Genomic DNA, 14,378 nt, shown 5'->3' on the forward strand with positions numbered 1-14,378 from the left:
TTTGTCTGAAATGGAAAACGGTCTCCTGCTTGAGAGCAGAGGGTCAGACTAGATGACCTCCAAGGTCCCTTTCAACTCTATTATCATTATTATCCATCATTTGTCTGAAATGGAATAGGGTCTCCTGATCGAGCAGGGGGTCGGACTAGATGACCTCCAAGGTCCCTTTCAACTCTGTTATTATTATTATCCATCATTTGTTTGAAACGGAATAGGGTCTCCTGATCGAGCAGGGGGTCGGACTAGATGACCTCCAAAGTGCCTTTCAACTCTGTTATTATTATTATTATCCATCATTTGTGTGAAACGGAATAGGGTCTCCTGATCGAGCAGGGGGTCGGACTAGATGACCTCCAAGGTCCCTTCCGGCTCTGTTATTCTGTTTTTAACTTACAATCCCAACTTGGGATAAGAATTTTCAATGCTAAGCATGGCAATTGTTAAGAACGGAGTGGGGACTGATTTTTACAACCGTTTTATTTTGCCACGGCGGCTAGGCAAATCACCGTTGTTAGGCAAATCACTTCGTCGTAAAGCGAATTCCAGCTTCCCAGATTGAGTTTCCATATTGGAAGCCGGCTGGGTGGGTCTCCCCTGAGTGTTCCCATGACTCTGGGATATGTACAAACATTGCAAGTACACCCAAGCGCCCAATTCTTATCACGTGACTGTAGAGATAGCAATAACACTTAGACGTATATACCGCTTTGCAGTGCTTTACAGCTCTCTCTAAGCGGTGTACAGAGTCAGCCTCTTTCCCCCCAACAATCTGGCTCCCCGTTTTACTGACTTCGGAAGGACAGAAGGCAACAGAGTCAACCTTGAGCCAGTCAGTCAGGATCGAACTCCTGACGGGCAGAATTAGCCTGCAATACTGCATTCCAACCACTGGGAAGGGAGGGAGGGAGAGAGGATGGATTCATTTTACCCATCTCGGAAGGACAGAAGGCTGAGTCAACCTTGAGCCAGTCAGTCAGGATCGAACTCCTGACGGGCAGAATTAGCCTGCAATACTGCATTCCAACCACTGGGAAGGGAGGGAGGGAGAGAGGATGGATTCATTTTACCCATCTCGGAAGGACAGAAGGCTGAGTCAACCTTGAGCCAGTCAGTCAGGATCGAACTCCTGACGGGCAGAATTAGCCTGCAATACTGCATTCCAACCACTGGGAAGGGAGGGAGGGAGAGAGGATGGATTCATTTTACTCATCTCGGAAGGACAGAAGGCTGAGTCAACCTTGAGCCAGTCAGTCAGGATCGAACTCCTGACGGGCAGAATTAGCCTGCAATACTGCATTCCAACCACTGGGAAGGGAGGGAGGGAGAGAGGATGGATTCATTTTACCCATCTCGGAAGGACAGAAGGCTGAGTCAACCTTGAGCCAGTCAGTCAGGATCGAACTCTTAACGGGCAGAATTAGCCTGCAATACTGCATTCCAACCACTGGGAAGGGAGGGAGGGAGGGAGGAAGGATGGATTCATTTTACCCATCTCGGAAGGACGAAAGGTTGAGTCAACCTTGAGCCTGGTGAGATGCGAACTGCAAAATTGCAGCCAGCGGTCAGCAGAAGCAGCCTGCAGTACTACACTCTAACCGCTGCGCCACCTTGGCTCTTCAGATGTTGCAATGGTCCCTAAGGATCGGTTGTAAACCGCTTTTTCCGATGTGTTTGTAATCTAAGCAGTCACTAAGCGAATGGCTGTACGTCGAGGATTAACGCTGTCCTCCTTGAATCCCCAATTCCCGTTTTAAGTGAAATTTCTGCCTGGCACCCTGGATACAGCTCAAAATATCCGCTAGACATTAAAAAAAAAACCAGAGCGTTTGTTTCGTGCTGACCTCGTCTGGATCCTCTCCCGTACCGCAGACAGCCTGGCCACTCTGGCCTTTTTCTAAGATCTGAAACAATAAAACACACAAACACAAAAGTGGTATTTGAACAATGTTCGCCCTCCAAGAAAGATGGACTTCAAGAGAAAATAGCTTCCGTTATCAGCTGGTCTTTGTTTTCTCTTCATTTGGGGGACATTCCCAGTTGGCATTTTCCTTGCTAAATAGTATAGCCTTTATTGTCCTTGTACAAAATAAATACAACAAAATTGGTTCCCAATTGAATCCCAATGTTATAAAAAGTAAAGGTCCCCCTCGCACATATGTGCTAGCCGTTCCCGACCCTAGGGGGCGGTGCTCATCTCCGTTTCAAAGCCGAAGAGCCAGCGCTGTCCGAAGACGTCTCCGTGGTCATGTGGCCGGTATGACTCAACGCCTAAGACGCACGGAGCGCCGTTCCCTTCTCACCAAAGGTGGTTCCTATTTTTCTACTTGCATTTTTTACGTGCTTTCGAACTGCTAGGTTGGCAGAAGCTGGGACAAGTCACGGGAGCTCACTCCGTTACACGGCGCTAGGGATTCGAACCGCCGGACTCCCGACCTTTCTGATCGACAAGCTCAGCGCCTTAGCCCCTGAGCCATCCTTTCCCCATGTTATAGCTGATGGCAAATTTCTTTGAAAAACCAGCAATAGTTCTTCGACGACAACACTACTAGTCCCTTCTGTGGGATTCGGCAAGGAAAGGCCACATGGAATCGGTCGCTCCTGGACTAAAATTCCCCAAGAAATCCGCCTCCTTTCGGCTGATATTTTCTACAAAGCTTCACATGTTTGTGTTTTGGAAGAAAGAGGTTGGAGGCAAAGAAGAATCCACAACAGGTTGTCCACTGTTGAAATGAATGCATTGAATTTCAGATGCAAAAACACGACGCTTGGGCAGATTGAATGTTGTGGATCCCTTTTGGGGAAGAAAGTGCAGCACACAGAAACCCCCGGGATCTTGTTAGTTTGGGAACCAAAAGATCCAGATCTGGTTCACAGTTCCCCTCCTTGTCTGCTTTTGGGGACAACCTCAAGCCACGAACACCAAGAGAAGCGGGCAAATCGTCCCAGCGAAGGTCCCAGGGGCCTATTTGTCCAGTTACCGTATTTTTCAGAGTATAAGACGCAACTTCCCCCCCCCCCCCAAAAAAAAGAGGGTGAAAATCCGGGTGCATCTTATATACTGAATACATCATTTTTGGCCTCCCGAAACCCCGCCCCTTCACAAAAATGAACCTGCAGAGGGTTTGGGAGGCCTCAAAGTGCTCCCGGGGGTTGTGGAGGGCAAAAAATGAGTGAAAAATGGGCTGGTTTTTGCAGCCCCCCAGAAGCACTCTACAAGCCTCCTAAAGGCTATGCATGCCTTTTTTGGTAAAAAAGATGGGCCCATTTTCGCAAAAAAATGGCCCGTTTTTTGCTCGTTTTTGTCCCCCCCCCTCCAGGAGCACTTTGCAGGCCTCTCAAACTCTCTGCATGCCCCGTTTTTCACAAAAAAAAGCACAGCGTGCAGAGGGTTTGGGAGGCCTGCAGAGTGCAAAAACTTCTTTTTTTAAAAAAATTACCTCCTCAAAATCTTGGTGCGTCTTATATTCCGGTGCATCTTATAGTCCGAAAAATACGGTAACCCAGAACAAAAGACAAGCATCAGGGAACACAGCCAGCCACCCACCCACACAGGGTCTCACCTGTCTCATGGAAGGGTAGTAGATCGGGTACAACGAAATGCCGGGAAAGCGGATGAAAAGCGTGGCCGCGCTCTCTGTGTTGGGATTGGTCTGGATGGTGCCCGTCGGGTTTAACAATTCCCCTTTCTCATCTGGAAGGCAAAAGGGCGCAAGCTGCCAAACGGCTCCAGTCCAATGCAGAGCCTCGCTTGGCTAGGTTTTTTTTACGGGGAGCCGTAACCCTGTCTGCTGGAACAAACCACGATCACTGGGACATTATCCCACCGCGCCATGCGTAAACCGGGCTCCTATATCCGATAACTTGTTCACCCTTTAAATGCCTGGGGGGGGGGGGGGGGATAGAACCTGTTCTGACCTAGGCTTCCTAAGATTACGAAGCAGACTCCTCGTCCCGATAATTTAAGTTAAAGGGAATTCCTCTCCAGCAAAGTCCCGGCCAACTGTCTTTCCTGAGAGTTCACAACGACAGACCTTTTAGCGGGCTTGGAGAGCTGCCAGGCCAATATCTTCCAAACACCAAGCTGTAGCAGCAATTACTCGGCCAGAAGTCAGGAACAGATCTTCACTCTAATGAATTGAACTAACGGCCTCCTGCAAACTCCACTCCCCTTTCGCTCCTCTTTTATTCCCTGTGGGAGGGGCCATTCACCATCCGCCTGTGGCTTTACTCCCGAATTGGCTCTTGTTCCTTAGCTGTTCCCTTCTCCTGGCAGCTCTGTGCATGCGCACATCGGGAACAGGCTCCAGCTGTTCCTCTGCCCCACTGATCTCCGACTCCGAAGGCAGCTGATAACTGGCATACGGCCCTGGCCCCCTCTCTGCTTCCGACACAGAGCCCTCATCAGAGCCTTCCCCAGACTCCAAGACTGGCCCATCTTCCTCCCCAACCTCCTTACTGTCCGAATCTGCTGCCAGCTCCCCTCGCCCCTGGTGGGCCACAACAGGACCAATTTCTTGCTTGCAAAATTACAATTTGTTGCAAAGAGCAGGTAACAAGGCAATGTTATTCGTGCAGTCGGGATGGCGAGGAGTCCATTGCACTTATCTGCAATCCATCGAGCTAATTATAAATTAAAGGCGCAGACTCATCCAAGAGGAAGCCCTTCCTGTTGTCCCTGGAAAAAAGAGGAGCAGGAAGAATTTATCCCACCTGGGAAAGCCGACCACATGGGTAGGACACATTCTCCGGCTTTCAGCTGGTCTTGGTAGTCAAAGAGCATCACGTTCACCCAAGCGAGCGGGCAGTCCTAGAGAAGGGAGGAAAGGAGACGGGGATGATGGGATACGTAGTGATGAAAATGAAAAAGCAAAATGAAATTCAACGTAGAGTCAAGACCTACACTTTAGGTAAGGAAAACTAAAAGGACCCGTATAAACTGGGTGAAACCAGGCTTCATAGCAGTGACTGGGAGATGGATCTTGGAGTCTTAGTGGACAACCAGCTAAATATGATTCAACAGTGGGCAGTGACAGTCAAAAAAGCCAATGCAATCCTAAACTGGATTAAGAGAAGGATACAATCAAGATCAAGGGAGGTACTAATACCACTCTATAAAGCCTTAGTAAGGCCACACCTAGAGTACTGCATCCAGTTTTGCTCACCACACTATAAAAAAGATGTTGAGACTCTAGAAAGAGTGCAGAGAAGAGCAACGAAGATGATGAGGGGACTGGAGGCTAAAACATACGATGAACGGTTGCAGGAACTGGGCCTGGCTAGTCTAGACAAACAAAAAAGGACTAGTGGTGACACGATAGCAGTCTTCCAATATTTGAGGAGCTGCCTCCAAAGCACCTGAAGGCAGGCCAAGAAACAAGGGATGGAAACTAATCAAGGAAAGAAGCAGCCTGGAATTAAAGGAGAAACTTCCTGACCGCGAAAACAATCAACCCATGGAACAGAAGCTGCCTTCGGAAATCGTGCAAGCGAGACTTTTGAGATTGGACTGCCATTTGTCAGAAATGGTGTAGGGTCTCCTGCTTGAGCGGGGGGGGGGGTGTTGGACTAGATGACCTCTAAGGTCCCTTCCAACTCTGTTAACCTGATAACGGGACTGCCAAGGGATGCCTTAAAGAGAAGCCAAAGCAGACCTTTTAAAAAAACACACACACACGTTCATTTTTTTCAAAGCCAAACCCCATTTTTGTCTGCCTTTTCGCTCCACTGCCTGCCTCCTGCTTGTGGTATCCTGCTTGAGAGACAGCCGTTAATCCGGTTCAACAGGGATTTTTTTAATTTAAAAAAAAAACCCAAACCTTTTGCAGTGCAAAAAAAAAAGACACGGGTTCCAGCGACAAAGGGCTGGTTTTTTTTGGGATGCTTCCATGCTGTTCCTTTCCAGGAGAGGCTGGCCAAGAAGCTAACAAAAGTGCCTTCACTTCCTTTTTCCTTCTTTATTAATATTATTATTATTATTATTCATCCACACAGTCAGCCAGCGCAATTTTTGAGTCCTTGCCAAGGACCTGGGATAGGCAAATCGGGATGTTTGATGGTGTTACAGATATTGCTGCAGGGTAAAGATGATTATATTCGTTAAACATGAAATTCAAGTCAACGGAACATTTAAAAGCGTATCAGAAATATTATGGACCGGCACTGATGGTTGATCCAGGTTGCTGCCAGCATCCTAGATATCGACCAAGTTGTTGTAGTTGTTATTATTATTATTATTTCTTTTATTCATTAAGCATGAAACTCAGTCCAGTGAACATTTAAAGTAGTGCCACAAATACCATTGACTGGTGCTAATGGTTGATACGGGTTGCGAGGTATTAACCAAGTATCTTCTTAAAATATATGATGTGCCTAGTAGCGCAATTTTTTGCAGTTCCGCTGGTGTTATTGCAGGAAGCTGCAATTTCTTTATGTGTTATTTATTATTATTATTATATACTTTATTCATTAAACATGAAACTCAACCAACTGAACATTGCTAATGCCAGTGACTGGTGCTAATGGTTGGTACGGTTTGCTGCCAGCGTCCTAGGGATCAACCAAGGACCTTCTTAAAATATAAGATGTTCCGAGTAGCACAGTTTTTTGCACTTCCGCTGGTGTTATTGCAGGAAGCTGCAGTTTGTGGATGTATCTTGTAAAATTCTTGGACATGGTGCCAAGTGCCCCGATGACAATGGATATCACTGTGACATGCTTCATCCAATAATTATTATTATTATTATTATTATTATTATTATTATTATTATTATTATTATTATTATTATTATTATTATTATTAGATTGTACCACAGTGGCCAGTTGCTTCGCCGGATTTGGCATTGATTACTAGTCGGGCCCCACCCAGGGTCCTAGGACGTCGTAACGTATTTTCGTAATATACGTGCAGATCCAAGCAGTGCAGCTTTTAGAATTTGACTGTTTTAAATGTAATTCCAGTGCTTTTGGAATAGCACCCAGTGTGCCGATTACCACTGGAATTACCACTGCTGGTTTGTGCCATAATCGTTGAATTTCAATTTTTAAGTCCTGGTATTTCGCGACTTTTTCATGTTCCTTCTCCTCAACCCTGCTATCACCTGGTATTGCGATGTCTATGATTGTAACCTTATTTTTCTCAACCAGTGTGATGTCTGGCGTGTTATGCGCCAGTATTTTATCCGTTTGTATGTGAAAATCCCACAAGATCTTGACCATCTGACTCTCGACGACTTTTTCAGGCTTATGTTCCCACCAGTTTGCTGCTGTTTTAATATTATAATTTTTGCACAAATTCCAGTGGATCATTTGTGCCACTGAATTGTGCCGCATTTTATAGTCAGTCTATATTATTATTATTATGACATAAGCTAATAAGCTAATTATTATTATCTTATTAGCTTATGTCTAGCTTAAGAGAAAGAAGGACTAGGGGAGACATGATAGCATTGTTCCAATATCTCAGGGGTTGCCACAAAGAAGAGGGAGTCAAGCTATTCTCCAAAGCACCTGAGGGTAGAACAAGAAGCAATGGGTGGAAACTAATCAAGGAGAGAAGCAACTTAGAACTAAGAGAAACTTCCTGACAGTTAGAACAATTCATCAGTGGAAGAGAAGTTGCCTCCAGAAGTTGTGAATGCCCCAACACTGGAAGTCTTTAAGAAGATGTTGGATAGCCATCTGTCTGAAATGGTATAGGGTTTCCTGCCTAGGCAGGGGGTTGGACTAGAAGACCTCCAAGGTCCCTTCCAACTTTGCTATTGTATTGTATTATTACTATTATTATTATCATCATCAACAACAACTTTTATTCATTAAATATGAAACTCAGTCAACTGAACATTTAAAAATGTATCACAAATATTATTGACTGGGACTTTTATTATTGTTGTTGTTACATAAATAATATAAATATTATTTATATTCTACAATAATATAAATAATAGAGTCGAAGAGAAGGACCAGGGGAGACAAGATAGCAGTCATCCAATATTTGAGGGGCTGCCACAGAGAGGAGGGCGGGGGTCAAGCTATTCTCCAAGGCACCCGAAAGCCAAACAAGGAACAATGGATGGAAACTGATCAAGGAGAGATTCAACCTGGAAATAAGGAGACATTTCCTGAGAGTGGAACAGAAGTTGCCTTCGGAAGTTGTGGGAGCTTCCTCATTGGAAGCTTTCAAGAAGAGACTGGACTGTCATCCGTCAGAAATGGTGTAGGGTCTCCTGCTTGGGCAGGGGGTTGGACTAGATGACCTACAAGATCCCTTCCAACTCTTCTCTTCTCTTCTCTCCTCTCTATTATATTCCTAATTTGAATTCTAATTCTATTCTCCTTCTTCCTCTCTCCTTTGAGCTCTTTGCCAGAGCCAGGGCAGCAAAATGAGCCAGGCAACTAAGCAGAGAGTGGTGAGTAATTCAGTGAATGGACTCCAAAAAGGAGATGACTTGGCAAATTGGGAGGAAATGGGGAAAACAGAAGCTGCATGACTCAGCAAAGGACACCGAAATGCACAACCAGATCATCAGAAGCCCAGTTCTAGGAAGTCCCAACGCCTTTCGTTTCCCCTCCCTCCGTTCTCCCCCCACCCTCCATCAGACTTCGGCAGCTGCACAGCTTGTCTGTTGGCACTTTCTCGTGTTTCGACAACCGAGAAACACATCCCGTCCCTTTGCTGAAACGAAATCTTCTTTTTAACATCTGGAAAGAAACGGGGACTTTCTCAGAAAGCCGCCGTTGTTTTTTTTGGTACAGATGTCAAAGAGAAGGCAGCCTCTGGAAGGATAAGCAGGCCCACGTGGGGTAATTCTCTCTCTCTCTCTCTCTTTTTCTTCCAATTCAGGGTTTGCGAGATGAACGTTTAAACCCCTCTGCATCCCTTGTAAAGCCTTCGAAGCCGACTTATGCTCTTGCAGATGGGCGTGCGAGGAAAAAAAACTCTCGTTTTGCACGAGGGTTAATTTTTAAAATCCCGAATCGGCCATCGTTCCCCACTGCAGCGGTCACCAACTGGTGGTGAAAAACTATTTGCATTTTTCATATTGCACTCAATCAGGGGTCCTCAAACTACGGTCCCCTGGGATGGATGCGTGCAATGAAGGCTTGTGTTGCTGCGGAGAGTCTCCCCCTTCGGGGTCTTTTTGTGGCGGTTTGAGGGGGGCAGAAATTCCAACTTGGGGTCTGCTTCAGCCTCCTGGTGGGGGGCTTTGGGCGAAGGCTGGAGGGAAGAGCCGCTGGTGGAGAAGAGCTGGAGGGCCTCGTTCCAGTGGGACTGCATCACGGCCTGGAACTGGCTGACCATCTCAGCCCACTGAGCCTCCAGGCGCCGTAACCTGGCCTTGCACTCCCGCAGGTCTTCCCTCTGCTTGGAAAGCCTATGCTCCTAGTCCTCAGTGAGGTGCTTCCGCTGAGCCTCCTTCTCGGTCAGATCCAATTCAACTTTTTCTCCTGGTGGCTGCTTAGCTCCAGCAACTGCTTCCTGTTGGGGCCCTAAGGAGCCCCGGGCGGGCAGGCGAGGGACAGCATGTAGTGGCTGGCAAGGCGCCCCTCAACATGAGTGACATCGAGTTGGCCGCGCCCACCCAGTCACATAGTCACATGGCCACACCTTGCCACGCCCACCCAGCAAGTCATTATGCAGACCATATGAGCGTGCCAGGGGATTTAAAATTATGAATTTAGTGGTCCCTGAGGTTGGAAAGTTTGGAGACTCCTGCCCCAGTGCATCCATTCTCTTCCCTCACCGAATTTCTACCTTGCAGGATTCTCAAATCTCCGCCCAGCGCAGGCAAGAGTTGCGTTTTACACCCCCGGCGTGCCAGTTTTGATGGCTGCACATTTGGGGGAAACCTTCCCAAATGTTGCATTTCTTAGCTGTGGGTTTTTGTTTTTTGTTTTGGTGGCAAAGGATGGTGCCACTTCGTTTTGGCAAAGGACTTACCGCTTTTTTGGATTTCTTCTTGGTGGACCTGGCTTTTTTGGCTTTTTCCACTACCGAGTAGAGGGCCAGGCATAGCCGGGCCATGCGGGGCAAGTCACAGACGTGGATGTCAAATTTTAACGTCTGATCCCATGTGGGCTCGGAGCAGGCGTTGGCTTCGGCGCTGGTCATCATCTTGCACAGCATTTCGTGCCCGTGGTAGAGGCCCGCTTGCACAATCAACTGGAGGGGGGGAGATAAAACAGACAAAAGAGTGTGTTAGCCGCACCTTTCACTCCCCAAAATGAACAGCACCCCATCTGCGGATGGAAAGCAGGAAGTCTCAACTCCGTGGGCCGAGGCGGCATGCCCGTTTGCAAAACTCTCGCGCCAAGTTTCTAGTCCTCGTGGATTAGAGGACAAACACGCTCGCTGTGTATATATATGACTTACTCTCTGGAAACAAATGCTATGGGGGTAAGACACCCCTAACACCCCTCAAGGTGTGCGTTCTGTTAAGATGCAGCCTGTTGTGCCTTCAAACGGCTTCTACTCTACTGCCGTAAAATGGCTTCTAGTGTATAGCGCAGTGGAGTTGCCACAGTAACGGCTTGACAGTACTACACAAGAGGGCTCCCTCTGATAAGGGGGAAAATCCAACATTAGAAATTAGGTTTAATCCGGACATTTATAAATAAATCTCCAGGCAATGCCGGGTTATTCAGCTAATTATATTATAAATAATCTATAATAACCCCAGTGGGATAATAAACCTGAAGCGCCAGACTCCAATTTTGGTCAGCGCAAATTTGAAAATTTGCACTCGTAAATTTAGGAAGGAAATCAGGATCTGCAAAAAAAAAAAGAAGCCATTACAAAAAAAAACCTTGCGGTTCCGTATTTCCTCCTACCCTCTAATTTCTCCATTAAAAAAAAAAAAATTCCCAGAACTATAAAGTCAAGAGACGTTCACCTTTTAAAAAAAAAATAAATTACTTGCAAAAAGCTGCATTTTAGCGTAAGTGGAAAGGCAGGAAAACATTTTTTTTTAAAAAAAAGACACACATACACACACACCATAAACAGTTTCTCAGAAGTTCATTTCTGGCTAATCAACATTGCCGCCCTCACTTCCTGTAGTGAGACGTTTTCGACCGCCGAATGATTGAATGAACGAGTTTCCGAAAAGAAAAAGCGTAAAAAAACAACAACCGCCGCCGCCACCCGTTGCATGATTTTGAGCTGGAAGATTGCAGGCTTGGCTCAATGCAAGTCGTAAACAAATCTCGAGTGGGAAGCCACAAAGAGCGTCTAGCCGAAAGAAGAATAGGAGAGAGAGAGAGAGAGAAAGAGAGAGAGAGAGAGAGAGAGAGAGAGAGAGAGAGAGAGAGAGAGAGAGAAAGAGAAAGAGAAAGAGAGAGAAAGAAAGAAAGAAAGAAAGAAAGAAAGAAAGAAAGAAAGAAGAAAGAAAGAAAGAAGAAAGAAAGAAAGAAAGAATATTTGGCTTAAGGTGACTTACTTTCATTCCTTCATCGGCGTTCACTTTGCTGCAATGCAAGATTTCGATCGAATAAAGCTGCTCCAGTGACCACAGATATATACAGGTCAGCTAAGCAGAGGAACAAGGAGAAGAGAGAAAGAGTGAAGTTTTCATGGCTAATTTTGACATTTGGCCCCAAAAGGATATATAGGTAAGGTAAAGGTTTCCCTCGCACATCTGTGCGTTCCCGACTCTAGGGGGCGGTGCTCATCTCCGTTTCAAAGCCAAAGAGCCAGCGCTGTCCAAAGACGTCTCCGTGGTCATGCGGCCGGCGTGACTCAACTCCGGAAGGCGCACGGAACGCTGTTCCCTTCCCACCAAAGGTGGTCCCTATTTTCCTACTTGCATTTTTTTACGTGCTTTCGAACTGCTAGGTTGGCAGAAGCTGGGACGAATCACGGGAGCTCACTCCGTTACGTGGCGCTGGGGATTCGAACCGCCAAACTGCCGGCCTTTCTGATCGACAAGCTCAGCGTCTTAGCCACTGAGCCACCACGTCCCTCTAAAAGGATATATAGCCGACCCCTATTTAAACTTCACCCGCAAAGGCGGGATTTGCAAAAGTCTGAAAAGTGGGCCTTGAATGAAAACCGTCCTTCCTGGCTTCCGAACACCCCTACGAGGTAGGACGCATTGCACAAAAGTCGGGATTTGAAGAAAGAAGCACTGACGATGAAAGGGGAGGGGGGGGGTCAGAGGCCAACCCCATAACTCTAACCAAAGGACTCTGCACCAGCCTCCCAGGGAACTGTTCCGTTTCCAAACAGGATTTAAAAAAATAGATTTCAATCAATGAGAATAGAGCTGGAAGGGACCCTGGAGGTCTTCTAGTCCAGCCCCCTGCTCAAGCAGGAGACCCTACATTGGCCGTCCAGTCTGTTTTTAAAAACTTCCATCCACAAATTCTGGTGGAAAGCTGTTCCACTGGTTAATTGCTCTCCCTGTTAGGAAGTTTCTCCTTAATTCCAGGTCGCTTCTCTCCCTGATTATTTTCCTTTTAAGTTTTCTTTTTTTCTTTCCATATACATTCACAAACACGCATTCTCATACATGCTCTTAACATTTATCTGTTGACTTCTAGCATTTATCACAATCTGCTTATGAATATTAAAAAAAACACACAATTGGGATCACTTTCTTGCCACCCCATATCTCCATCTTATTTTGCAACAACCCTGCTCCTTCCTTCTTCCCAACCTCCCTTCTCTGCCTTCTTTCCTTCTCTCCTTCCTCTTTTCTTCTTCCCCTCCTTTCCCCCGCTCCTCCTCTCTCCTTCTCCTTCTTGCCCTCTCTCCTACTCCTATTACTCCCTTCCATACAGTTTCTTGTCCTGCCTTCAGGTGCTTTGGGGAATAGGTTTACTCCCTTCCTCTCTGGGGCAGCCCCTCAAATTCTGGAAAACTGCTATAGTTTGTGTGTTTGTCACCAATACTTCTTTTCTGAATTTGAAAAAAATCATGCGTGGTGCAAAAGGAACATTATGCAATACAATACAATAGCAGAGTTGGAAGGGACCTTGGAGGTCTTCTAGTCCAACCCCCTGCCTAGGCAGGAAACCCTATACCGTTTCAGACAAACGGCTATCCAACATCTTCTTAAAGACTTCCAGTGTTGGGGCATTCACAACTTCTGGAGGCAACTTCTGTTCCACTGATTCATTGTTCTAACTGTCAGGAAATTTCTCCTCAGTTCTAAGTTGCTTCTCTCCTTGATTAGTTTCCACCCATTGCTTCTTGTTCTACCCTCAGCTGCCTTGGAGAATAGCCTGACTCCCTCTTCTTTGGGGCAACTCCTAGATATTGGAAGACTGCTATCATGTCTCCCCTAGTCCTTCTTTCTATTAAACTAAACATACCCAGTTCCTGCAACCGCTCTTCATATGTTTTAGCCTCCAGTCCCCTAATCCTCTTCGTTGCTCTTCTCTGCACTCTTTCTAGAGTCTCCACATCTTTTTTACATTGTGGTGACCAAAACTGAATGCAGTATTCCAAGTGTGGCCTTACCAAGGCCTTATAAAGTGGTAATAACACTTCACGTGATCTTGATTCTATCCCTCTGTTGATGCAGCCTAGAACTGGGTTGGCTTTTTTGGCAGCTGCTGCACACGGCTGGCTCATATTTAATACCATAGTAGAGTTGGAAGGGACCTTGGAGGTCTTCTAGTCCAACCCCCTGCCTAGGCAGGAAACCCTATACCATTTCAGACAGATGGCTATCCAACATCTTCTTAAAGACTTCCAGTGTTGGGGCATTCACAACTTCTGGAGGCAACTTCTCTTCCACTGATGAATTGTTCTGTCAGGAAGTTTCTCTTAGTTCTAAGTTGCTTCTCTCCTTGATTAGTTTCCACCCATTGCTTCTTGTTCTACCCTCAGGTGCCTTGGAAAACATTTAAATGGTTGTCCACTAGGACCCCTACAGGTTACCTTCTGCTTAGGGCCTGGAGATAATTTGGGGGCTGTTTTGGGGGGATGTCCAAGCCCGTTGCTCTGTTCTTCCCGCACACTCAGAAGAGAGGATCTGTGGACCATAATGAGGTGTGGGACCAAACGCCGGTGGAGGCACTCACGGATATACTGAGGGGGGAAAAAAAGACCCCATTAACACCTGGAGCCAAACTTCAAACGCTAAACGGGTCAGCGAAATTGGGAACAAAATGAAACTCAGCTCAAATCCCTGGCGACGAATCCTAAGAAGTTGGACTAAGTTTAAAACCGTACTCAAGGTTCTAGCCCCTGTGAAGGAAAGGGGGCACATAGGCACACCGTTCGCCTTAAATAGTAAAAAAAAGGACTGAGGCGCGATTTCCAAAGGTGAACAGGTTTAGGAAGTCGTTTTAGTTCCTTCCTCGTCTCTGCCTTGAAATTCCTTGGGATTCATGAGGACTAGCATGCCAGTTTGGGGCTCGAAGGTGTCGAGTCT

The 14,378-nt window shown here is 46.5% G+C and overlaps 1 protein-coding gene across 2 annotated transcripts in view; it reads right to left on the bottom strand.

Moving 5' to 3' along the window:
- The window catches only part of PIK3CD (phosphatidylinositol-4,5-bisphosphate 3-kinase catalytic subunit delta), a 45,723-nt gene that overhangs the window by 17,690 nt on the left and 13,655 nt on the right, over window positions 1-14,378 (bottom strand). For both annotated transcript variants that reach the window (XM_081955501.1, XM_081955500.1), the window contains exons 6-11: window positions 13,883-14,032; window positions 11,436-11,525; window positions 9,938-10,159; window positions 4,711-4,807; window positions 3,561-3,691; window positions 1,842-1,901 (exon numbers count right to left, since the gene is read on the bottom strand). In XM_081955501.1, coding sequence (XP_081811627.1) covers window positions 1,842-1,901; window positions 3,561-3,691; window positions 4,711-4,807; window positions 9,938-10,159; window positions 11,436-11,525; window positions 13,883-14,032 — 750 coding nt within the window. The remainder of the gene's footprint in view (window positions 1-1,841; window positions 1,902-3,560; window positions 3,692-4,710; window positions 4,808-9,937; window positions 10,160-11,435; window positions 11,526-13,882; window positions 14,033-14,378) is intronic.

Source organism: Natrix helvetica (assembly GCF_964273705.1).
Source record: "Natrix helvetica genome assembly, chromosome: 5".
NCBI lineage: Eukaryota > Metazoa > Chordata > Lepidosauria > Squamata > Natricidae > Natrix > Natrix helvetica.